The sequence below is a fragment of the Pterocles gutturalis genome, unplaced genomic scaffold (genome assembly GCF_000699245.1).
Source record: "Pterocles gutturalis isolate BGI_N339 unplaced genomic scaffold, ASM69924v1 scaffold24715, whole genome shotgun sequence".
NCBI classification, from domain to species: Eukaryota; Metazoa; Chordata; class Aves; order Pterocliformes; family Pteroclidae; genus Pterocles; species Pterocles gutturalis.
Window position 1 is genome coordinate 8,815 of NW_010138955.1, and position 24,996 is coordinate 33,810.

At 46.7% G+C, this 24,996-nt stretch overlaps 1 protein-coding gene across 1 annotated transcript in view; it reads right to left on the minus strand.

The window, feature by feature from the left end:
* The window catches only part of FANCA (Fanconi anemia, complementation group A), a gene marked incomplete at its 5' end in the record, with an annotated part of 33,764 nt that overhangs the window by 4,289 nt on the left and 4,479 nt on the right, over nt 1-24,996 (minus strand). The window contains 31 exons of the mRNA XM_010083208.1: nt 26-167; nt 947-1,059; nt 1,263-1,367; nt 1,744-1,803; nt 2,735-2,840; nt 3,424-3,590; nt 3,806-3,872; nt 4,369-4,497; nt 4,916-4,989; nt 6,023-6,199; nt 6,426-6,522; nt 6,831-7,030; nt 7,861-7,960; nt 9,209-9,279; nt 9,746-9,888; nt 10,463-10,567; nt 12,382-12,458; nt 13,592-13,641; nt 13,742-13,802; nt 14,215-14,303; nt 15,685-15,744; nt 15,840-15,935; nt 16,336-16,446; nt 17,423-17,544; nt 18,084-18,225; nt 18,687-18,763; nt 19,702-19,814; nt 20,432-20,498; nt 22,884-22,917; nt 23,358-23,440; nt 24,133-24,245. Of these exons, the coding sequence (XP_010081510.1) occupies nt 26-167; nt 947-1,059; nt 1,263-1,367; nt 1,744-1,803; nt 2,735-2,840; nt 3,424-3,590; nt 3,806-3,872; nt 4,369-4,497; nt 4,916-4,989; nt 6,023-6,199; nt 6,426-6,522; nt 6,831-7,030; nt 7,861-7,960; nt 9,209-9,279; nt 9,746-9,888; nt 10,463-10,567; nt 12,382-12,458; nt 13,592-13,641; nt 13,742-13,802; nt 14,215-14,303; nt 15,685-15,744; nt 15,840-15,935; nt 16,336-16,446; nt 17,423-17,544; nt 18,084-18,225; nt 18,687-18,763; nt 19,702-19,814; nt 20,432-20,498; nt 22,884-22,917; nt 23,358-23,440; nt 24,133-24,245 (3,151 nt within the window). The remainder of the gene's footprint in view (nt 1-25; nt 168-946; nt 1,060-1,262; nt 1,368-1,743; nt 1,804-2,734; nt 2,841-3,423; nt 3,591-3,805; nt 3,873-4,368; nt 4,498-4,915; nt 4,990-6,022; nt 6,200-6,425; nt 6,523-6,830; nt 7,031-7,860; nt 7,961-9,208; nt 9,280-9,745; nt 9,889-10,462; nt 10,568-12,381; nt 12,459-13,591; nt 13,642-13,741; nt 13,803-14,214; nt 14,304-15,684; nt 15,745-15,839; nt 15,936-16,335; nt 16,447-17,422; nt 17,545-18,083; nt 18,226-18,686; nt 18,764-19,701; nt 19,815-20,431; nt 20,499-22,883; nt 22,918-23,357; nt 23,441-24,132; nt 24,246-24,996) is intronic.

Below are 24,996 nucleotides of genomic sequence, written 5' to 3' on the forward strand. Positions count from 1 at the left end.
ACATGTAAAATGCATCCAGTCTTGCCTGCTCTGTGTCAGTCCGCAGCCTCCTCAGCACATTTCTCTCTTGTCCACGTGGTGACTGGCGTTGAACAGTGCAATGGAGGAAGGCAGCTGACATCCAGGGAGGGCCAGAGAGAGGGAAAAGCTCTCCTGAAGAGAGGAAGCTAGGAAACAAAACCAGCATGTCATGGGTTTGGAGGAAAATAATAATAAAAAATCACAGCTGTGAATGAGGAGGAAATCAGGGGCTTGGGCAAAGCGTGTACGTTTATGACACAAAAACTCTCGCCTCCATATTTTTTTTCCTGCAGTTGGATGCTACAAAGAGTTTAAAAAAACATAAAAGAAGTCTAGCAAGACACAGCGCATTCCCAAATCTCTTTTATCACCAGCTGTACAGACAGTTAACTGTCTACTCTCCTACAGAACCATGTGATTATTACCTGCAACAACCTGCCAGGAGGATTCTGATACTAAATTCCCATCTTTTGGAGAACAGTTACAGGACACTGAACACACAGCGTAAGGACAGGTAAGGAAGAGAGCGTACAGCAGAGGAGCAGTCAGGAGCTCTGGGAGACCAGGGACTCACCCAATCCAGGGAGCAAAGGGTGCAGCAGCTTGAGCAGATGACTCAACTCTGTGCTAAAGGCTATTTCCAGTGTTTGTCTGACAAGGGCTCTGCCTTCGTGTCTCCTCTGAAAAGATTCTCTTTTCCTTATGGCGAAACACTCTGACCCACATCACACAGAAGGCCAGGCTAATTATAACGACCCATTTTGGGTGTAAACTCTACAAAGGCATCTCTGTCTAGCTGTCCTACCAGCCTCAGCCCTGCCTGCTGCAGCCCAGCCTGGTCCAAGAGCAGCCCTCCCGGGGTCTGGATCCCCACCAAGAACAGGCCCTTCTGCCCGCAGATCCCCGCGCGGTTCCCCATACACACCTGGCAGCTGAGGACTGCCATGCCCTCAGCCTTTCCAGTTCCGCTGCAAGCGGAGCCCCAAAGAGTCTCTTCCACTGAGAGCAAAGTGCTGGCTCCAGCCGCGGCCACCAAAGCTGGGAAGAAGGACAGAAGCCAGCAGCATTACCAGTGGCACACTCAGCAACACCCAGGGTACTAAAACATCCTGCGATTTTCCAAAGGCGTTAAGAATTGCTACCCCCACACTTCACAGCTTACGTTAAATGAAGTTTAAAACAAGCGCTCGGAACTGGCACTGAATTCTCATCTAGCACTCTTCAAACGAAATAAGATTTACCGCTGCAGAGAGAAGCACGATGGGACATTTGGTTTGACACGCTTTTAGAGCATCGTTGACCCCTTCAGCCGGTTCTTCACAGTCCAAGCTGGCATTAAGCAGGCCCTGGCAGAGAATAAATGACATGATGACTACACACATATGTCCTTGAAGTACCTCACCAAGCCGTGTGTAAACCCATCAAAGAAAACTGTAGGGGTCAGCATGGCCCAGCAAAAGAAACTGCCCAACAGCTTCTCCTTCCCCCACCAACTTTGCAGTATTGTATTAAAATTAACCTCTACCAGTACTTCAACTGCTCTTTCTCTCCCTTTCCTGAATTACTGCTCTTCTTTTTGGAATTTACACCAACGACCCTCAAAACAAGGGTACAAGTCGCATATCTCATAGCTAAGAGTAGCATATAGCTGGGTATGCTGATAAAGAACATCCACCCCAGCTAGCAGGGACAGTGGAGCAGGATGACAACAGCAGCAGTTACCCTGAAGAAGTGAGCGGTGATGTCGTAGGAGAGCGCATACCCTCTGGAACAGACGTTCTTCTGTGGGAAGACAAGGAGAGGGAAAAAAAAATTCATTCCTTCCCTTTTGAGTGATGATTTTCTTTGAACATTTTGGGTGTCTGGCACAACAGGACTCGGCTAGCACAAAATCTCCCTGCGAGATCCTGAGTATCGGTTCAGATTGCAGAAACCTCGTTTCCATCTAAAGCAGCAGCAGTAACTAGGTGTGCTGTACAGTCCCGGCACCAGACGCCTTGCTTACCACATGTGGTGGGTGGCAGAAGTGGTTGGATTCAGTGTCTTGGAATGAACAGAGGTTTCTGGCTGTGCCTAACATGACAGTACAGGAGGGCTTGGAAAGGCCGGTCAGGATGAAGAAATAGAAGCGATAGCTGTTCTCAGAGCACAAGACAGTGCCCCAAGGGACCTGCAAGTCAACTCATCTTCCCGCAGGACACTGCGGGGATGTTTCTGAACATTCCTCTGTTGTACAGCACACGGGAGGATGAGCAGCACCAGAGACACATGTTGTCATGATCAACATGACTGGAAGGAACATTCTTGCTGCTCAAGAGCTGGCCAAGCCGCTGCCAGGCTGCTCTGTGATCACCTCCTGGTGATTTCACCCCCGGACTGCGCACACCCAGCTCCAACCACCGATACGCCGGCTGGCTCCACCCCGGATTTGCCTACACTACGTCCCAAGGATTCTCTCTCAATAGCAGAAAGTGCCATCGCGGTTCCAAATGAATGAACCCCAAAACCACCCCGGAGCGGACAATGCCGAAGGGACTCTGCAGAGCTAGGGGCCAAGGAGTCTCGAGCATAAGGAGTTGAACCTCCCTGCGCTCTGATACAAGCTGAGTTTGTTTCAAGTTTGGCTGCATTTTAACTCCTGTCCTAAACCCGAGTTTAAGTTCTTTATCTAGAGCCAACAACAAGAAACTATCATTTGGCTAACAACACCTACCAGCTCTGAGTTTACAAAACAAAAAAAGTCTTCACAGTCCAACGTTGTTTTCTTTCCTTTTTGACATGCCAAGATCAGGGTGGATGTGGGGAGCCCCACCAGAATCCTTGGGCAGGGAAGAATAAAAACAAAATTGGGGTTACCATCAAGAGGAGAATCAGACTCCACACTCTCAGGAACATGCTGTTGATATTCAGGGGAGTCTGAGAGTGTGTCAGACGTGAGAGATCTCAAACACACTAACAGAAATGGCAGAAGGAATTTTTGCAGTTGCCGAGAAAAGAACCTGCATTTCCATGAGATACATACACCACTTCCAAAGATGCTATCATCGGCTCAAAAATGGAAACACACACCTAGGTTACAGCAGCAAATAGAGCGATTTAACGACAGTTAATGCAAGTGGTGGCATTGAGAGCCTTGCCGGCTGTAACCAGAGTCCGTGAGGATGTGTGGTCCTTGGAATCCAATCTATGGGCAGGGGCAACCCGTGCCTGAGATGTTGCACTGAACCAGTTAATTCACGTGGGTACCAGGGAATAAATCTCTCTTGCACAATTGCTACCATGACATATAGTGTCATTGTCACTTGCTGTAGGGGAGGCTGCCCAACTGCACAGGTACACACCATAACCGCTCCAACAGCGGTTTCATCCGAGGTATCCCCAGCCATTCAGATCTGCATTTACCTTCGGTGCAGCAGCAGCTCCTGCTGCCTCCGTAGCCGCTCACCCAAAGCAGAGCTGTCTTTTCCGTCTTTCAGTCTCTCCTGGAGAACCTCAAACAGGAAATGTCTCTGGGCATCCCAGCAGCCAGAAAGCAACTTTCGCCTGCACCGCAGCTCCAGCACCATCTCCTAAACAGGGAGGGGGCCGGGGGGAAACACTGTTTATCAGGGCTACACACTAGTTTGCATTCAAACCTTTTATGTTTCTCTGAAATAATACAAAGAGATTAATAAGAAAAAATATCTCTCAGCCTCCATGAGAGAGAATGTAATGAGAATGGAATGTCAACTTTGGTCAAATTCAAGGACTGAACATACAGATGTGGGTCGAAGTCTGACATCACCTGCAGCTTGCAGAGGATATCGGGATTGACCGACATCTTCGACTGGCCACAGCCACCGAGGTCCAACCTGCAGTTGAGAGACATGCCAGGTAACTAACGCTGTGAGCCCAGGGGGTGACACAATTCAAATAAAGTCAAATGGCTCCAGACGAACATAAAGCTCTAACACTAATGTGCCTTAACTAAGCTGTCGGTGAGACAGCAACTCTCCTCCATCCCTCCCTCCTCATTTTCCAGCTTCAGCCACTTCCTCAGAGGCACTGATGCTTGTCTGGCCAAACAAATTTGAATAAAATCCAACTTTAAAAAGACAAGACAGACTAGGGACTATCTGTGACTGCAGCCCCAGACCTCTGCCACCTAAAGCAAGATTCTTATGCAAAGACCGGTGAGTCACGCAGAGCCACCTCCCAGCTCCCGCTGCCAGCCAGACCCGTGAGAAGGGAATTGCTTCCCCTCAGGAACACGCAGCCCCCCGTGGGGCACAGGCTCGCAGCTCCTAGCTGGCAAGGTTCAATCAGAACTATTGCCCCTGCAGAAATGCAAGTAGCGATACAGAATACCTTTGTGAGGAATCCAGAATGGCGTTGATGATAATGCCACAGGCCTTCGCCAGGTCTCCGTCACAGCCCCCAGAAGCAGAAGGGGCTGGAAGGTACCATTGGTAGATAGCCCAGTAATGGAAATCCTGTCTGCAATGTTGGAAAGGAGAAGATGGGAAATCTATCACAGCATTTGAACGGTGCCCTTCCCTTGATGGAAAAGGAAGCTCACCAAGTGGAACGACAGATAAAAGCACCCATACAAGTACAGATATAAAAAGAGTCAGCACATGGCCTGATGTCAGCTGTTTCTTGCTTACAGAAACACAGAAGTTTTGTGAAAAGTGACTTGGAAGGAAGGACTGCACATGCAGGCCAGGGGTTATCTTGGTGAACTTCCTCAAGTTAAAACACATGCCTCAGTCCAGCACTGCTCAAACTCATAGTCGACAGACATTTGTGTCCCACAGCAGCATGTTTATTTACTTCCCGATCTTCAACGCTTTTTCCTCATTGAGTGGGACAGACTCTTGAACTCTTCCCTTTACCAGGGCCCCTTGGCACTCACCTTTCGAAAGCAGAGAGAATATCCTTCTCAGGGTACACTTCCAGCTCCAACAGCAGCCACTCTCTGAAAGACAACTGGGAAAAGCAGTGATTTGGGGAAGAGGGCAGACCAGCCAGGCAAGTAACTTTTTCCCACCATAAAACCCACCTTCACCCCCACCCAGACACGCTCCTGCACAGATGAAAGGACATGAAACAGGAGATATCCACCCAAGGAAGTTCCTGGGCTGCTTCCCTTGCAAGAGATCTAAACTCAAGCCCTGCTGGCATTCACAAATGTACTGAAACCAAGGCTATAAAGCATCTCTGGCACACACCCACGCACCCGCCCCCCTTTGACATTTCCAAACACCCTCATCATCCTAAAGTCTAGATACCAGAATGAACATATGCTATTAGAAATAAATGCTAAAATGAACAAAGCGCCACAGTCAGACAGACCTGTGTAGCATCAAAGAAAGGTTATAACGCAAAGGTCTCTCAGCCTCGCACACCCAGCGAGCCAAGCACAAGGAGCCCTTCTAGTAACATGACAGACTCCTCTGCACACAGACAAACTGGTTTTAGATTAACTAGGTTAAAAAAATAAACCCTGTCAAATCAGATCCATCGCAGGGGTGGCATAAAGAGAATATCCGAGACGTTAGCCTGCTTCACAGCAAGGCAGAGCCAAACAACCTGAGACACACAGGTGGGTCAGGAGAACGCTGACATTTAGACAAAGCACCAAAAAAAGCAAGCAAGTATTTTCAGTGCTGTGACTCGCCGTCACTTCACAGACAGGACACAGTAGGAAGGATGGGTCTTTTCTCTGCAGTTCCTGAGCATTTTCTTACTGATATGGTACCTCTCGTCAAGCTTTCTGCTTTTGCAATAAATAAAAAACTAGAGGTAAAGCGTTTGTGTCCTATTCCTGCCTTATCATCACCATCGAAACCTACCACTGAGAACATCACCTAGCGCACACAACATCCTCCAACCGTCAGACCAGCTTTCCAGGCATTAAATTTTTACAAGAAGCTTTTCATCATCAATGAGGAAATTGCAAAGGGCAGATCTGAAGAATGAGAATTACAGTGTGAACTTAAGTCATGGAAAAGATTTATACCTGGAATGTTTTTTCCTTCAAGAGCTCTTGAAAGCGTGCTTGCTTCCACAAGCAGAGGCTGGCTCTTTTGTAGTTCCGAGAGGGGCACGACAGGGAACTCCAGACTATGTCAGCTTTACCCTCCTCATGCAGGATTCCCCGAGCTTCCAAGCAGAGCCGTGGCACGATGTACTGCAGCTAAAACAAAGCCATAAAAACATTTCCACCACAAAAAAAAGCCCAGTGTAGCCTCTGGTTGTGTGAAGCTGCCAAGCAAGCAAACACACAAGATGGGAGGGTACAAAGATGCATTTTTATACATTTTTCTTTGTACAAGTTGTAGCTCCACAGGAGTCTGCAGGGGGAAATTGAACTGAGACTGATGTTTCTCATAAGAAATAGCAAGATTTTTTTTTCCTTTTACCTTTTTAACAAGACTGGGAGGAAGCAAGGCACACAACTCTTCCCGAGAATAGGATGAAAACTTGCACATAAGATAAGATGCTGCTGCAGTGCAAAACCTGATAGAGAAAAAGAAAGAATTCCATTATCTGGTTCGTTCAATCACACCTTATCCCACTCATGGAAGTCCAAAGTCAAAACACAGACTGAGTGTTAAAAATGCTTTTAACCAGCACGTTCTAAATTTTTTGCTTTTGGGATCGCTTCTGCTTATGTGCTCCCAAGCCCAAGGACATTCATGGCACAAATTTCAGAACTAGAGATTGAATTAAAACCCTTGACAGTGCTCAGTCGCCAGCACCCCTCCTGTGGCAAACCCAAACCCGCCACCTGGTGAAGCAAGGATGTGGTGGATTTGTTATCTAACCTCATGCAGAAGGCGAATGACTCTGGGGTCCTACACACTAGCAAGCAGTTCCAGTACTCGGAAATGGATAGGACCTTTTCGGGGACAGGCTGGGAAATCCCAAACCTGACTTCCACTTCAGGAATTAAAGCTCTGGATTCACTCAAGTGGATCACAAATGCTGCTAGTCCTAAAATGTGAGCATCCTTCAAGGAAGGACCCTGCAAGCCAAACAGAAGTAGAGAACCAAAAAAAGAGAGAGACTTTAATTTGTAACAGAACCACCTTTCTCAGAAAAAAAAGCTCAGAATTAATCAAGTAGCAGAACATTGCTTCTGCCCATTGGCTAATTAACGCAGCATTATCAGTTTAGCAGATGAGAGGCAGCAGTTCCATTAAACATGTTCTTCCTTCCTTGAAATTGCGCAGCTATCTTTAGTCAACCTGCAGCAAAATTTGTATGTTTCTGTAACACAGGAACTTGAAGCAACTTGCTGTAAACTCAGTCCAGCAGGATTTGAGGGTCTCAAGGCATTTTAGCTTCTATGACACCTAATCTAGTCTATCAGTCTTCTAATCTCACCCTTGCAATATCACAGGGTAAAGGAAATAAAACCAATAGTTCTTCAAAAGAAAACCACACAGTGCTGCACCCCAGATTTGGGGGGTTTTCTTTTCTTTTTGAAAGGGGTGTACAGCTCAATTATCCAATGTGGAAGCTTAGGAATTAAGCATTCTGCTATGTTTCTTTTGGCTCTGTTCATAAACTTGCTTTATTATAGCTTCTGTTAAAATGTATCTCAGAATGCATTAACCTTCTGCAGCAGCACTTCTGCAGGAAAACATCCAGCTCGCAGTCCTGATAGCAAGCTGTGCTATTTGTCCAAAATGAGGTTTTGTTTCTGGTTTGGTTTTTTTTTTGGAAGCCTGAGAGCTAGTGAAGTCCCTCCACAGTGCAGTCCAGACAGGCACATGCCCCCCAGCTCAGGAAATGGCGCTGGGATAGCCTTTAGCATGCTATAACTATACGATTCTTGGTTGGAAAACTAACCTGGTGATAAATAAGCTGGCAAAGCCTGCCCAGAAGGGTCGGTAGGAGATTCCTGTGTCCACACATCATCTTCACAAACAAGGAGAGACATGGTCCCTGCCTGAAGAAGGCAAAACCACATGCTCATTTGACTGCTGCATTTTATCCCCAGTACAGGAAGAGGTATTTAAAAATGCTTAAAACATTGCCACACTTGTCTGTAAACACAGGACAATTATCATTCCATTTACAGGCTCAAAGGAAGCGTCACTTTTGGAGTATCTGAGCAGAGGACCCCTACAAAGGCAGGAACTCCACCAGTGCACTTGATCATATCCAGCCAGAGAGGAGTGCTGGGATGAGGACGAGGAGAGGAGGAAGCTGCCTGGGGCACAGACAGCTTTTTTTCAGACAGAGAGCACGAGGTAAACAGAGGCAGAGCAATAAATGGGATCAAAAAACAGAGCAAGAGCAAAAAAGGAATTCATATGACAAGGTCCTCTTGCAAAAGGGAAGGAGGGACTTTCCCACCCAGCTGAGAGAAAAAAAAAACATCCTCAGAGGAGATCAGATGGGGAGTTGGGTTTAGAAACAATTTCCTGGGATGCTCTTGTTTATCACAGGTACTTTTGAGCACAGGTTTCCAATGCAGATTCATCTGCTCCAGGGCAAAACAGTGTAAAAGAGAGGGAAAGATATGCTGGCTGCCAAGGCAGTGGAGGAGCGCTAACATTCCCTCCTCAAACAGGCCAGACTCAGAGTCGCTGCCAGGGGGACAAGGGGACGGGAGGTAGAGAGGTGTATCCTGCTGCTCTCCCCGTGCCTGCAGCGTTAGACTTCCTGCCTCACTCATTTCATGTTACATACAGCACTCGAGATGAAGGCTGAGGTGCCTGGATCTGCAAAAGCACCGAACGTGCCAGAAGGACACCCTGAAGACACATCGCTGCTCACTGTCAAAAGACAAGCATTGTCCTCTCCTGATCTCTGCTGCCAGCCAGCCAGGAATTCCTGGGCAAAAAGAATTTGCTTCATCCCCCATCCCTCAGCATGGAGCTGGAACCACCAGCCTGAGCACGTAGGATTTGTGGAAAGCTTTCATACGTTGTCACAGAGCCCAAAGCAGAGGCAAATGGCAGCTTTTTCTGAAGAGATGGGTAACAACAGAGGAGAAACATGTTTTATGGACACAAATACATGGGAGCACACTAGTTCTTAGATTACAGAAATGCAGAACCAAGCAGCCTGCAATTGCCAGCCTGGCACAGCGGGTATGGACAACCAGAAGTCCCTCCTCGCCCCCAGACAAGGGCTGGGATCCCAGCGTATTACCAGTTTTGGCTTCCCTGCTCTTTTACTTGCATCTTACCTGTCGGGAGGGTTAAAATAGGAAGCAGCTATTAGGTTCTGGCAGAATGATGTCAGCAGAAGATCAACAACCTGCAATAAGAGACACACTGCTAATTCCTACTTGTTGAGCTGGATATCTAGGGCTAGTTTCCTGCTGCGTCTGTATTATGTTTCCCGACATTAAAACAAGGAGACAAACTGGTTAATGACATTCAGTGCAAGTTGTCCAGATCCACTGGCACCAAGACGAGATGGAAAGTTAAGCTCATAACAGCCCAGGAGTGATCCCAGCACACAAGGAATATCCAGACAAGCCCAGTGAGGAAAGCCTGGCTCATCACAGGACTGCTCTGATAGAATATATCTCCAGATCTCGCCACCACACATCCTACAGCTTCCAGGTTAAAATGTATGAACAGTCTGTGCACAAGGCAGGCAAAAGGAGAAGTCTGGTCCCTGTTCTCCGCAGACAAAGCGACCTTTCACACCTACCACCCAGCCACGTGTTTACCCACCCAGCCCCGCTCCCTTCCCACCCCAGCCAGATGGCACTCACACTCTGATGGCAGGGCTCCAGCCTGGGGGCAGAAATGTCAACTGGGATTGGAGAATTCAATGGAGCAGCTTCATTCTCATCACTGCTGGGACCCAGGACGCTTGCGAGTCTGTCAGAAATCACTGCGATCTGTGCCGGCACATCTGCAGGACATTAACAGAAGAGGAGAACCAGGACAGAAGGCATGAAGGAGTCACAACTCCACACAGCAGGAAGAAGAACTAGGGAAATGTACACTCTAATTGACCAGAGCCCAAAGTATGTTGTGAAAAGCTTTAACGAGAAAACTATTAGCCAGAACACAGTGAGCACCATCTCCATTTTAGAAGAGAGCATTATTTTTTCCTCAGTACTGTTACCAACACACAGTAAGAACAGTTTTTCACACCAGAAAGGAAACACCCTTCGCAAGGGGCCCAAGTCACCAGGCGAGCCCCGGCGTGGGACTGCCAATCTTGGCAAAGATCAGCATGGTACCGTGTGATCATCACAAAGACACAGACCTGAAGTCCCAAACTCAAGCAGGGCAAATAGATCAGACATTAAAATATATATGTATTCATAGCTAGAGGAATTATACCGATCTGAAAGATCACCACCTTCAGGTACCAGTGGCAAGTAACTCCTGTGTGGCTTTGGCCAGCGTGAGCCACGCTGTATTAATGCAGCTTTTGTGACAGTCACTTATGGGTGGTTACACCTTGCTTTCCTGCATACCTTCGGATTTAGCTTGGTCCACAACCAGCATCCTCAGGTCAGCCAGCTCAGCCTTCAGCTGCTCCACAGGCTCTTTGGAGTTGCTGCTCTCTACTTGGGATTCATCTAGACGAGTAAGAGAGAAATGCAACACGTTATCCTGACCCTCGTGCATTACATCAGTTCATTAACTGCATTCAGCAACCTCTGCATACATTTTCTGTAAAAGCAGTACTTACTTTTCTATAAGCTGTAACAGGTCCCCAAACTGTCAATGTGCCACACATGCAGCTTTGTTTTCATGTTCAGAATGTGCTATTTGATGAATAATTTATGAGTTTGTGACTAGCTGCAGAAAGGAATTAAGTTTTTAAAGACAAGAGGCCTGAAAGCCTGCTTGCAGAGTTTTCCTCCTACTGGCTATACCTCTTTTCCCCTCACAGAAACATTTGCTGTCCTCAGAAGACGGGAACCAGCCTCAAAAATACAGAGACAGACATTCCAGCGTGAATACTGCATCATCAAGCCAACACCACGCAACATCTCCAGATGTCACACGTTACTCTGTTCTGCCTTTTGTTTGAAAGAAGAAATAAAAGGAAATTCCTTTTACCACTAGAAAGAGTGCCACCAGCAGCAAGCTGCCCCAGCGCAGCCCCAAAAACCACCCGCACAGCTCGTGAGACAGGAACAGCGCCTTGCGCACGGGCCAGAAATAACCCAGCCGTGAACAAGAGCAGTAAATAACAAGGTTAAAATTAATACTTGTTATAAACATGCTGCAAAGCAGCAAGGTGTTCAGAGACTGCTGAGTCACCTCTGTGTGTAAGAGCGAGCACGAAGGACCAGAGAAGGCTCCGAGCTGACCAGTGCTCGTCCTGCCCAAAATCCAGCCTCTGTGCCGGGATGCAGGGGACGGGAGGGGACACAGCTCAGCTGACCAGGATGCAGGGGACACTGCTGGGGCTGTGCCACTAGAGGTCCCTGGCAATTCAGGGACTCCAGCAGAGCTCCAGCTGCCCGCTGGGATCCTGCCGATCCCGCAGGCAAGGAGCCTTCATCCCTGCCGGTTGCCAGGACAACCTCCGCAGCCAGACTGCTGCACATCTGCAGTCCCCAGGACTGCTTTGTCACTGCTCCCGAGCTGCAGCATCTCCAGAAAGCTTCAGATGCCCGAGGTGCCCTGAGCAGGAGTCAGTTACAGATCTGTCTCTATACCCAGAGTGCTCTTATCTCCATCACACCCTGGGAATGATCTCCACTCACTAGCCTGACCTTTCCATTTCATATAACCCTGCAGTGAGGACAGTGCCCGTTTTAAGATGCGTTTGAACACCCACTTGCTGAAAGAGATGAGAGCTCATTAAATATCTGTTACACTGACACACACTGCACCAGTAACGCAGCCACAGCAACGGCACCCGGAACGCGGGGGCCCTCCCACCCCAACGTGTGTAACCCTGCACTGCGGTCCCTTACGGCTGGGTCCGTCCCCAGCCCCTCCTGTGTCCCTAGATCTCAGCCACACACATTAGTCCATTCTTAAAAGGGGATGATGGGGAGCTCAGGCAGCACAAGCACCGTTACGCAAGGGATCGACGCAGCAGGTTCAAACGCCAGGCGAGCCGGAGCAGAGAAGCATTCATGCTGCAAACGCTGATTCATGAGATGTGTTTGGGCTAGATTTAAATCAGCCAGCTCAGGCAGCGTTCGCAGCCTCAGCACGGCAAAAATCCCACCGAAGCAGGACAGGCAGAGAGAGGAATTGTGAGAGGGACTATTTAATACCTCAGTAAGACATGAAGAACATACACATATTTACATAGAGATTAAAGACCTCATCAGCTGTAACTTTTCAAAAATTTTCAGTTCAGGAGGGTATCAATGGAAAAATTAACTTTTCTTCAAACTGATCCATAAGTAAATGTTGTATTTTTTACCTTGTAACGTTTTCTCTTTCATAGCACGACAGGCTTGCAGGTATGTGGAGTACAAGTTTGAGGGTATTTTATCAGATCTGTAATAATAAAAATAAAAGACATTTATTATAGCCCATAACCACATTCAAACTTCAGCTTTATTAAATACAGGAGGAAACAGCAGCTGTGCTGTGAAATGTAATTACAGAGGCTCCAAAGCGTACAGAGCATCTGAAGCATTTTTTAATCATCATCTGACATGAGGGCCAGAAATTTATATCGAAGGCTTTCAAAGCAAGTATGACCCATGTGTAACACACACCACACAAAAGCAGCACTAGACATATTACTAATGCACGCACTAATACCTGTTTCATATGTGGAACGTGTCTAAGGTCACACAAGAGTGTGAGTTATGTGACATGCAGCACTCACACAGCTAAAACGCCGATGTGATGGAGCCCAAAGTTTGCCCTCCAACACTTGCTGGACAGGCACTTGTGACTAAACATACAACATGAGGCTCCCCAGAACTCAGCTGCTTCTCTTCCAGCTTTAATTTTAAAAAATGATCGTCTTTTTTAGAGTCAGGCTGGACTGACAAGGCAGGACCGAGAGCCTCATTTGCAGGCAGTGTTGGGAACATTTTTTCTTCATTGTAGGTTACAGAGGATTTACTGGATTTAAAATAAAGCTGTTTCCACATTGCGGAAAAGCACTTTTAAACATGCATACAGGACAAGCTTGTGTTCTGAGAGGGGCTGCATTCTCCTGGTGTCTCTTAAGAACAACTCATAAAGCTTTAACACAAATTTAAGTTTCATCTTCCTTGTCTTCCATATCCTCTCCCAAAGAGAAGAGAGCTTTTCACGGAGAGTTGAGGGGGGGAATCATCTTCCTGGTGAAATTATGTTCTGCAATATCCTCCAAAGTTTGCACAAAAAATATTCCTGGCCAGCAGTCAGAGGGCTGCATGGGTCTCCTTCTAGAGAAGGGTTCTGCTGTGGCTGAGGACTAATGACAGAACGGAACGCATTCACCTGTGCAGATAAGCTCCCCCATCCATAACCCGCAAGCCACACGCCTGGCCACGAAGCCCTGCCTGGAGGGTTAGCCAACACTCAGCGGTTTGGAAACAAGGTGTCAAAGCCTCCCATAATCCGATGTAAAGTCAAGTGTTCTGAAGAGAAAGTCCAGAAGCACAGAAAATGATACTGGGAAGTCTCAATACCTTTTTAAAGACTCTATAAAAGCCATGCGCACGTCTGGGGCTTTAGGGAGCTGCAACAGAGAAACAGGCGGGTTAGGAGCAAATTACCTGTCTGCAAACATACAGCCAAACGGGAGGATCAAAAAAAAAAAGCCAGAAACAAATACTAACCACACGTGGCCTGAGCAAAGCAGGAAGGAACCAGGAAGTATAATATGGTCGCCTGAAAATACTGAGACAGAAAAGAAATACAGCAAAATGTTAACAACGCCAGAGCTGCAAAGTGCCATTTCATTACCTCGAGGATTAATTTGGCTCCTGGAAATACGAAATATTCATGGAAACATGAATAACCACAGACAAATGAAGCTCAGATTAGCCAATAGTTATTAATTTCTTTCATTTTACTTTTTATTTATTACAACAATTGTGGACTTCTCTTGCAGGTGTGCACATGCCTGTTCGCTCTCTGCACAAACAGCCTCCGCTTAAGTGACTGCTGAGGAAGTGGGTAACACGGGAAGAATTTCCCAAAACCTCCTGTGCTCACACCCTCAATTTTTCCTGCTTTGTTATTTTGATTTGCACTTGGCTTGTACTATTATTATAGCTAAACCCAAGAAGAGTTGCGAAGCACACGGTACCTGGCTTCTATGACAGACGTTGGGATCTTCCGCGTGTTCTCAAATATCTGAAGGGCCTTTTCCACGTCGCGCAGTGCCTGGCCCTGGGGCTGGCTCCCACAGGTAACAATGAGAGAAAGACTTTGTGAGAAATCCAGGATGACAATAACCTTCCCTGCTTGTTCTGTCAGGGTTAGTGACAGTTGTCTGTGCTGTGGAGGGAAGTGACTGAATAACCAGAACTACCCGATATGCAGGGTAAAACCACAGGATGGGGAAACAGCGCCTGGACCATCACCGTGCCCCGATCAGGCTGTTTGTAAATAACAGCTATCCTGGGTCAGCCCAAAGGCCCGCGGGGTTCTGAACGCACCCCCTACAGCAGACCCTGCTCAGCATCACACTGCTGACTCAGCTGTCCCCCATGGGGACAATATAATTTCTGTTCTGAGTTTGATTTCTTGTTATTCTGTTTTACTTCGTACACTCAGAATCAAGACCCATAATATTTGCTTCCAGCCTGCACTACCACACTCCAGGCAGAGGGACTGCTGCCCCGAGCTTCTCTTGTTTGAGCCATGTGGCATCTTAAGGCTGCAACAACCCGTGCTGGTTTCCCAGCTGACAAACGGATCAGACTTGGAAGAAATTAATTAAATCTTCACTTAGGGCTTTCGGTTCATCACAGGACTAGATTTCAATGGAGTACATTCAACTAACCGGTTGACTGACTGTATAAACGAGGCCCCCTGGTCTGCTGTACTTGGGATTGAAATACAGGGAGGAACAACAAAGCACAACAATAAAGGAACAATCCAAAATTCATCATGCACCGGAGTGTGAAACTGCAGACTATAAATTCCCTCCCCAAATCTCCCATAAATATGAACACTCGGAATACAACACCAAAGAGATGACATGCCATTCTGAAAATAATCCAGACACCTATCAAAGGCTTTCCCGCGTGATCAAATTGCTGGGAGCAAATCCAGAGAGGGAAGAGTCACCATTGTAACAAGCTGGTCAATTGGCACAGCTAACGCAGCACCAGCTCCTGCGACCCTGTGCTCTGCATTCCCACACCATACAGCACCATTGGATCTCCCTTTGTCCCTTAAATCCTCCCCCACAGAATCTTCCAGTTATTTTCCACACCCCACAGTAGAGGATGAGCAAGATGTAGCCAGCGCTTTCCTGCTTCAAACAGCGGGTGCTGACAGCATGGATAATGTAGGTGCTGCTGGCTAATTGCTGCGTTCCTCTGCAGCCTCATCATGGAACACTCATCACAGTTTGTTTCTCCTCTGTGTAAGCCCAGTTTTCATGAAATCTGGGGAGAGTCTGCATATTTATGGCCACTAACCCCTCTGACTTAAAGCTGGAGCATGCTCAAAGCTGGTAGGAAGAGCAGAGAGGTTGCTAACCTAAGCCCTTTTCCAGAAGAAAAGGGGCACAACTGCGGATAGAACCGTTGAGACAGGCCAGCAGTACCTGCACGGACTCATCCGTGGACGACAAGTCTTCGTAGAGCCCCATGTCTTCTATAGCCACCTGGGGGAGGTCACAGAGACACACGTGGTCACGACACAGCTGGTAGTTTGACAGATCCACAAAGAGCTCTCTTCAAAGAGACAGTTTTTACTAACCTTGAGATCAGCCAGCCTGGTTTTAGCCAGAGTGATGTACTCCAAGAGGATAGACCGGTGCTTTGTTGGCACAAAAGGCGGGTACATTATATGGACCTGAAATACGAAATTCACAATAGGATTTGCCATTTTTACAGGAAATTAGTGTAAAATTCTGGTTAATGTTTACAGTCGTTTACCTCAAATATTCCCCAAAGATGTTATTGCTTCTTTAAAGCAAGCCACTATCATGCCAACCGGCACGCAGTTTTTCCCCCAACAACAAACAAAATCACCAAAGTGCTTAAATTTAACTCTGAAAGGAGTTCAAGTAAATAAAAGAATCTTGTACTTGCTTATTTCAGGAAGAAAAGGTTTTGAATAACGTATCAGAAGCAATGTGGTTACTATAACAACACTAGCAATACACTGAACCTAATCAAAGGCACCGGTCCATGCGCTTTGGGGCAGTTCCGTACCCGTCTTTCGAAAGCCAGCCCCATTACCATCCTCTCACCTTCAGGTACGGTGCTGGTTCAAAGGGCACCAGCTCTGACAGGAACTCGAAGAGGAAGACTAGGGCTTTCTTACTGCTCCCGTGGTGACCACCAGCGTTCCCAAAGGAAGCCTGAGAGAGGGGAAACGACAACACAGCCTTTTGGCACGGAGGGAATCCCCATCCCAGCGATGCCGTAACTCGGCGCACAGACCCCAGACACTCGTGACAGACAGCTGCCTCCTGCCAAGAGAATCTTGCTGGAGAAAAGTCTCCAGAGAAAGTCTATAGGAGTCTCTACAGAAGTTTTATGAGTTTCTTTATCCAGTTTCCAGAAAGCCTGCCGTGCCCTGCTCAAAGCTTGTTCTGATGCACTACTATGAGAACACTCAGAGGAGTTAAACAAGGCAACACCAAAATATACCGAAGGATTGAGACTCATGAGGAAAGCACAAATCTGCCAGTCTCTACACAGCTTTACCTGTGCTTTATAAGGAAAATAATCCTGAGACGACGCAGAACATAAGTTTACCTTCTGATACACCCTGAACACTCCATCAGCTAAGGCTGAGCTTAGATTTACAAAGGAATTTACAGGTTTAAATTAGGCGGAGATTTGCATACCTAAAATACCTCCATGTTTACAGCCACAAGCTAACAACCTGCTACCTGCAAGGTCAAACACAGCAATTACAGCCGCATGCAAACCTCCAGGAAACAGGAGTGCTTCATCTGCAACAACCCACAACTTATGCAAGAACAGCGTGGTTATCAGGATACTGACATCCATCCAAGATGGTGATTGTAACAGGAATTACATGTCTGCATTCCTGACAAATAGCCAGGGAAGGCAAGATGGACTCGAAAGATGAAAGAAGGGAAAACCAGAGGAAGCCAAAGAAGTATATTCTTTGCAGACACAAAGGCAGTAATAAATATTAAATCATTCCTAATACCAATATAATCACTTGTTACTCTTCCTTTTTCCCCACCTGTCTCTCTAATTCCTGGCTATCTTGTCTGGAACTAGGTTTTCGCTGTGCAGCAGGACATTCCTTATGCGCAGGTTTCTCACATACTTAAAGATTGGGGTCTCATTTACTCTTACCTTGAACCACTCGGAGTAAGGCATGAACACGGCAGGGCCCTCCAGAGCAGCCTGACGAGCGATCAGGAACGCTGTGATCATATTTTCCATATCGTAATTCTCAAAGGCCTTTGACAGGAGACCTAGAAACATAATAACCACAAACTGTGCTCTTGACAACTGTTTGCTGTAATTTCCTACAGTAAATGAAGACAAATATCTGTGATAAAACACCTGCTGCATAAAGAAGGATGCGTATTGCACTTGGGGAACCTTCGGGACTCGCTTGTATTTTTCCCATGCACTTCCAATAGTCAGATACTCCGGGACTGCAGGGAGTCCAGCAATGAGATAATAAATAAACAAGGTCTGCCAGCAGTGGGGAGATGGAAGAACTAAGCTTCAGTGATCACTACTCCAATAACAAAGGTAATAATCAAATAACCACTCTTAGCTGCACACCGAGTTTGAGAAGCATCAGGCACAAGGTCTGGCATTCCCATCACTGCTGATGTGTGGTGACTGAACAGAAAAACAGATTTTCTGCTGTTGTTTCCCATGCAGGAATCTCAAAACTAACTCTGACGGACTGTGCTGCTACCCCCATTGGCAGGGTTTCCCCTGCGGTACCCGAGGAGCAGCAAGCCCACAGGAGCTCGCAGACTTGCCAGTTCCCACGTACCCTTGAACAGCTGCTCAGCCTCAGCCTGACAGACCGCCAGCGTGGACACGCAGGACAGGACATGCTGCCAGTTCACCTCCCGACTCTCCAGCACCTGCTGCAGCTGGCTGATTGACTCCTTCGCACCCAGGGCCACGAACAGCTGGAAGAGCGAGAGCGATTCATTTTAGCTAGGACATACAGCCACCCGGAAGGGTGCAATGCACTGTCAAGATTAACATGCAGATGTCTTCTGCGTGACTGTTGAAGCAGCTATTCCGTGTGCATTTTTGCATCAGCTTTCCTGGGCCAGATATCATTCTGGCTTGGAACCAGCACTGGCTAAAACAATGAGCAATAATCCAATTCTTTCAGAAGCCATGTCATGTCCTGTAGCACTAAAGTCTCACATCTTCGATTATTATCTTTGTTCTCATTAAGAGCTTTGCATAAAAGTCCCTTTTTCTCCAGAAGTCCTACTTTTTCCTCATGCTTCACACTGCCTACAGTTCCTGGCAGCTGGTTCAGGTTCTGCAATGCAGTTTTTAAATAATCTCATTTCAGGTGTTTCAGTGAATATAAACCCAACATAGTAAAGTTCTCGTTGTGAAACCAGAGACATACTTTGCGATACAAGGTAGTGAGTAGCGAACAAGTTCTCGTAAAGCTCCACTCTTTCTGCATATGGATGGCGTCAGACACTGCACAAAGAAAAATAAAAGTTTGCTCTTCGGCAATAATTTCAAAATACACCCCAAAACACATCACTTAACACACAAGATTTCCCTTTGGCTTTGACAGGCAGATACAGCAAAAACTGTCTGCCCAAATCCTTCCTCTCTTATTTGCCTTTGGAAGACGAACTGTGGCAGTGAGGACCGTGCCATCCCGCTACAGCACTGTCATCTCAGAGCTGTTCTTGAGATCACAAACTCACAGGCCAGCATAACGCATGCACAGAGAGATGGCAAGGAACCATCTTCTTCCTCAATCAGTTCTTTCAGCTGGAAGCCAGCAGTGACCCAGCTCTCCTGAACAGCAGGTCAGCAGCTCTAGATCACAGCTCAGAGGGATTTTACTGGAGATTTTGTGGCCCAAACATTTCCTTCTGAAAACATCAAGCTTCACAATTACCAGTCATGGATTAGAAGCCTCCCTGCCTTTAATCTACCAAAAGAAACAGCCAGTCAGCAGAGAAAGGCCACGTCTGGTGCTTAAACATGCAGGGACCAGAGTATCTTAGCCCCAAACACTCTCTGCAGCACCACCTCTCCCAGTCCATTTCTCCTTCGGCCAGAGCTCTCCCGTGTCTGCCCCATAAAGGCTGCTATTAGATGTTATTTCTGTCATTCTCTGATCCAAATTTCTGTATGAGCCATGGGCCGAAGCTCTCTTTGAAGGCACTGATTTTCTGCCTCAAGTTCTACCTGAACTACAGCCCTCTAAAGCCCAGATGAATTTTTTTGTCTGATCTGGCACTCTGCTTATACAGCCCCTGGGAAGGAGCTGGGGAGTCGGGCAGTTCTCTGGCTCTGGCTCCTCCTGGCTGGACTCTGCTCTGCGCAGGCTGGACAGGAGGGAGATCTGGACACACAATAACACACCCTGGAGACACTCACCCCTCCCCGCCTATTCCTACCTTTCAGCAATGGGCTGTAGGTAAGAACTTCGGTCAGGGTGTGTCTGAAAAACTGCTGCAAGGAATCCGGATGAACCGCACTGTTATAAACCGACACACTGAACACGTTCAGCCTACAAAGGACAAGGAAATATTCAGGAACAACGCACAGGAAGTGTGATCACCCAGGCACTGATTAGGGTGAATGACTCATTTTTCTTCCACATCTATCTTATCAAATTGCCAGCGTTCTATACTATTTCTATGTTTTTGGGGTTTTTTAAATCTATTGGTTAGGCTACATTCTGTAGCTATCAGATTTACAAACTTGAGTCTAATGTATACCGCTGCCCCAGACGGGACTGAAGGCTGACACGTACAAAGTGGTTAAACAAATCAGGTTTGGAAGCAGGAATTGGAGGAGATGATGGCACCTTCCAGGTGCTTCTGCTCAGCAGCAGAGTGAGAAAACTTGACGGGGAAACTCACCACATGCCAAGAGGGGGCTCCACGGTTGGTTCCAACACTGCCAGAACACCCCTCCCTACCTGACACTTATCTTTTTACAGGCATTTCCATTTGCTCATGTTTTATTAGAGGGAACACTAAACATAAGTAGCACTGTGGGGGCAGGGTGTCTGTAAATAAAAAAAAAAAAAAAAAACCAAAACATTCCCCCTATTTCAGTAACAAGTGCAACAGTGGATAAAAAAACCTCCTCATGACTTTATCTGGCGGAACAGTTTCTTACCAGAACCTCATAGCTTGCAACGTGGAAACATCTTCCTCCCTCTCTTTACCAACAGCGTCAAGCACCCCTGTACCCAAAATAAAGACACGAAAACACGGTGAGAGAAATAGAACTGTGACACTAAACAAAACAGGAACTCACTGGAACAAGCGATTTGGGCACCTTTAAGAAGGTGACCCCATTAGGGAAATATGTAGAAGCCATTCAGCAGCATTAAATTATTGCAGCTTTTTTTTCAGAAGTGACATGGAGACTCCAAAACTGTTAACACTAACCTTGAACAAATTTAAAAGCATTCCCAAGAATGTGCTAATAATTAAGCCACCTAAAAATGCACATAAATTAGTGTTTAATTTCCAAACCCAATCCTAATTGTGCAGTGCATGTGAGAGGGTGAACACTGCAAAGCTGCAAGAGAGAAAAATCTGTCTGGAGGCAGGGATTGGCACAAGCTTTGAATTAACAACGGCTGGAAACAATGGTCTGAACCAGCCCGGCCAAACAGAGAGCATGCTGATGCAAGTGCTGCAGTTTGTAACAGCAGCAGGACCTCATGTTACATTTGCTTAGCAGAAATTCCTTCAAAAGCTAGATCTGCCCCAGAAATGGCTGGTGGAGGTCAAACAGGTTGGCAGCTTGCACAGCACATTGCTTGCACCATCAGCCTCCACCGCTCGGAGCCCACACAGAGACCCTCTGCCTCACAGTCTGCTGCAGCATCACTTCTTCTGTTTCCTGTCCCATCCTACCCTTAAAAGCCTCCTCTTTTAACAGTTAAAATAATTTGTTTTATTTATTAGGATCATTCAGCAAAGCAGCCCTGAAAAGGAAATCTGCTGAGCTGGGGCAGCAGGACAGGCGTCCCTCACGTGCCTTTCGTAAGGCAGTCCACCGCGTTAAGGTGTAATGCTCTCCTCCCCTGATGAGGAATACTTTTAGTTTAAGTAGGGGAGAATAGAGAAAAGGAGATCAGTCTACTTATCCTTGGGCTCAGGAGCTCAATACAGCAAAATCATCGCTATGAAGCACAGTGCTCCCATGCCACTCTCTGCCTGTCCTTCTCCTGTGAAGGTCTTCATTAACTGGGAATTATTTTACATAAAGAATCCTAATGTTCCTCAAAATGGACAATTAGCTAAGTGAAACCCCTCAAAGGTGACCCAAAAGCATACAGGAACAAAAATATCATATATAAAACTCGTTCAATACATTTTCAGACACACAGACTGCAAGTCAGCGGCAGCGCAGGCTGCACGAACGTGAAGGTCAAATGAAGAGCAGGATAGCTCCGACTCCCGCCTGACTGCTTCTCTTCCTCCAAAATCCCCCAGTCCTGTGTCGATAAGGGTTATTTTTCAACTACCGACCCTGCTAAGGTGTCACCTGAGATGACACTCATACATATTAAATAATAAAGCACCTCTCTTAGAGCTTTCCCCTTTTAGAACCACCCCGCACAGTCTGTAAGGCATCTCTGCCTGCAGACAACACTCCCCGCGAGACTGGGTGTGAGGGGTTAGGCAGTGCCCACAGGGAGAGACGCAGAAGGGAGGGAGCCGTCCCCGGGCTGTGTCCTGGTTTTCAGCTGTCCTACAGCAGAGGAAAAGCACCAACCTCTGCAGCAGCACCCAGCGTGTTGCCGAAATGCGCCAGCAAGAGAAGTGGTAAAGTGCTGTCGCTAAGGAGACAGGGGAGTAACCGCAGCCACACAGATTGTACTAACAGCTGGTGTACGGCACGCAAGGAGGTGTAAGCGAACGCTTCCTCCACTGTACAGCAGATACAGCAATTTACCGTGAAGATCATCTGTGACACAAGTCAAAAATAACCCTCACGTGTGTTTAGTCTTTCTGCACGGGGATTTGCAATGCAAAGCAGACACTACTACGCTTGAGCTCGCAGCAGCAGCATCAGGACTGCCCAGGACACGTTGGCCGTTGGCACAGTTCTTGAAGACTGGCTGTTTAAAGACTACACATGTACGTTAGGTGTCTTTGCTCAGCATAAAAAAAAGAAAAAAAAAGTTTCACAAAATGTTGGTTTGCAAATCCAAACCATGAAGCAGCAAAATAGTTTACACATAACTTTGTAAATTCAAAGTTTAATTTACTAAGCAGAAAAAATTCTCTGAGCTTAACCTCTGTGCTGTGACAGGCTGGATTGCTTCCAGTCAGGGTTGTTAAAAATCATCTCAGATATCAACCTGATGTTGCAGCTGGGAGCATCAAAATGAATGAGCATAACAAGCAAGAAATTATCTGCGGCGTCAGGAGACACTCTACAGGAGCAAAAGGGAAAACAGAGGCACAGTGTCGGTGACAAATATTATGCACACGAGAGGAGAAGCATCCCAGGCAGAGGGCTTCTCCTCAGAGATTTAGCAATGAACAGGGAAGGTAAGTCTAGGAAACAGCAGTGACTGCACAAAGCTAGGAATCACAAAAACACTCACATGTCAGCATTCTTTGTAAGACGGCATGGCAGATCTGTTCAAAATGGACAGATTAAGACCTTTTAGAGTTTGAAAGAGCTACAGTTATATGCAGAGAAAGTAAATTGACTCAAAGAAAGAGTTTTGTTCCTCTTAACTTAAAGCTTAACTTTGCCTCAGGCTTCCTGGTGGAACAGCTCCAACAGACAGCAGCATTTCCCCTGCTCACCAGCATTCCCTGCTTCCCATTCAAATAGAAAGAGAGCAATCAAGGTGAAACCAGGGAAGCTTAAATAGCCCTTGACACCTCACCTTGGAGAAATTCTCCATACAAAACGTCTTTGTTCTGGTTTCACCATTTCCTCCTCACCCCCTCCAGCACCGGGACCACCACCCTCTCTTTGTTGCTCTAAGCCGATTACATTGACACTCAGCCGAGGCAATGGAACTAGTTTTTTAAAGAACCCTTAGTAAAAAGCTTCATTTTGCCCTTACATGGGGGACTTTCTTGAATTCGAGCTTCCTCTCCAGCTCGGAAGTTTGCTGAAAGCCGTTCTGAAGAAACACGATCGCAAAGTCTGCAAATCAAGAAGGAATTAGCGTTCCAGCATCCTCTTTCAGTAATGATCGCTGGCTCTCCTGAGAGCACTAGTGTCTGAAAGCCTCATTCACTGCAGCAGTCAGCGGGAATCATTTATTTTCTTGGGAGTAAAATTACTCCCAGGCAAAAGGGCCTAGAACAATGGATGGCAAGGGGCACAGAAACTTTAAGGATTATAAAGACTAAAGAATTTACAGGTCTTTTGTTCTGTTACCGCTGAAGAACTCTTCTGGGCTGTGCCTGACCAAGGGCACTTGTCCAAAGGTCTGACTGAGGCTCTTCAGTCAAACTGTGGAGTGATTTTTTTCTAACCAAAACCACTAAATAAATAATAGAAAATGATGGGAGGAAATGGAGCTGTTTAATATTTCTGGTCCAAAACATCGCTGACACTTTGCAGGAGCGTCACACTCTCAATACATCATCCCAGGCCCCATACGCTTTGCAATTACACTTTCTTGTGATACTATAACTCAACGGGTATAGAAATTCAAACCAAGTGTCTTTTAAGGGGAAAAAAAAATACCAACAACTAAATTTACGAAATATATGTGTTCTCCTCACTGAAACAAGGTAAGAAAATGCAAAGCGAGGCCTCTGTTCTTGCACAGCCCTGCAGCAGGCTGTGCAGCCCGGCCCCGCTCCACTAGCGCCCAGCGAGTGCCTTGCCTGAGAGGATGCGCCCAGCCAGCTCCGCGTCCCCGGGGGACTCCTCAGCCTGCTCGCAGAGGCCGCAGAGGCTGCTGCACAGCCACTCCACCGCAGCAGGGACGGCCAGATTGCTGAGAACAAACAAAATCACATTCAGTTCAACCCCTCCTGCTCTTTATAAGGCTTGGGTTTTTGCTCCACCATCCCCTTGGACTTTGGAAAGAACAATCTGTGCAGGACTCTGCCCCATAGGTGGCATTTCACATCTTTAATTTGGACCAGCAAGAGCTTTATTTGCTTTACAAAAAGATTCCACAACAAACACATCAAAGGAAAAAAAAAAAGATGGGAGATGGTACATTCAAGTATTTCCTCATCTCTGACATTCAAGTATTTCCTTTTAGAAAGTGCTACCAGAAGAAAGACTTTAGCTCTTATTTCTAAGAGACTTGGATAAAAATGCTTTTAAAAATTAAGCTCTTAATCTATCCCTTTGGTGCTCTTCATCTATCCCTTCAGCTTCCTTAGATTTGAAGTACAGTGGGCACTGCAGGCTTTTTTCCTATCCCATTAACAGACAAGGAAACCAACAGCAAAGACCTAAAAGTTCACTGTAATTGTCCCTCAACACCATAAGAAAACAACCTGAACATCACAAAGGATAACTGGTTTCAGCTGTTAGCTCTGTACTGGGGGGGAAAAAAAAAAAATCATTTTCTTAGAATAACTATTCTCTGGAGGTTAGGCTCCAGCCCTTACTGCAGTGTGAGGTGTTGTGAGGACAGGAGCACACAGCTCCTGCAAAGCGAGACTTCCCGTCAAGCCCAGCACTCCTCTTTACAGGATAAATGAGTCTCCAAGGCAGACCTGGAGGCACGGCCG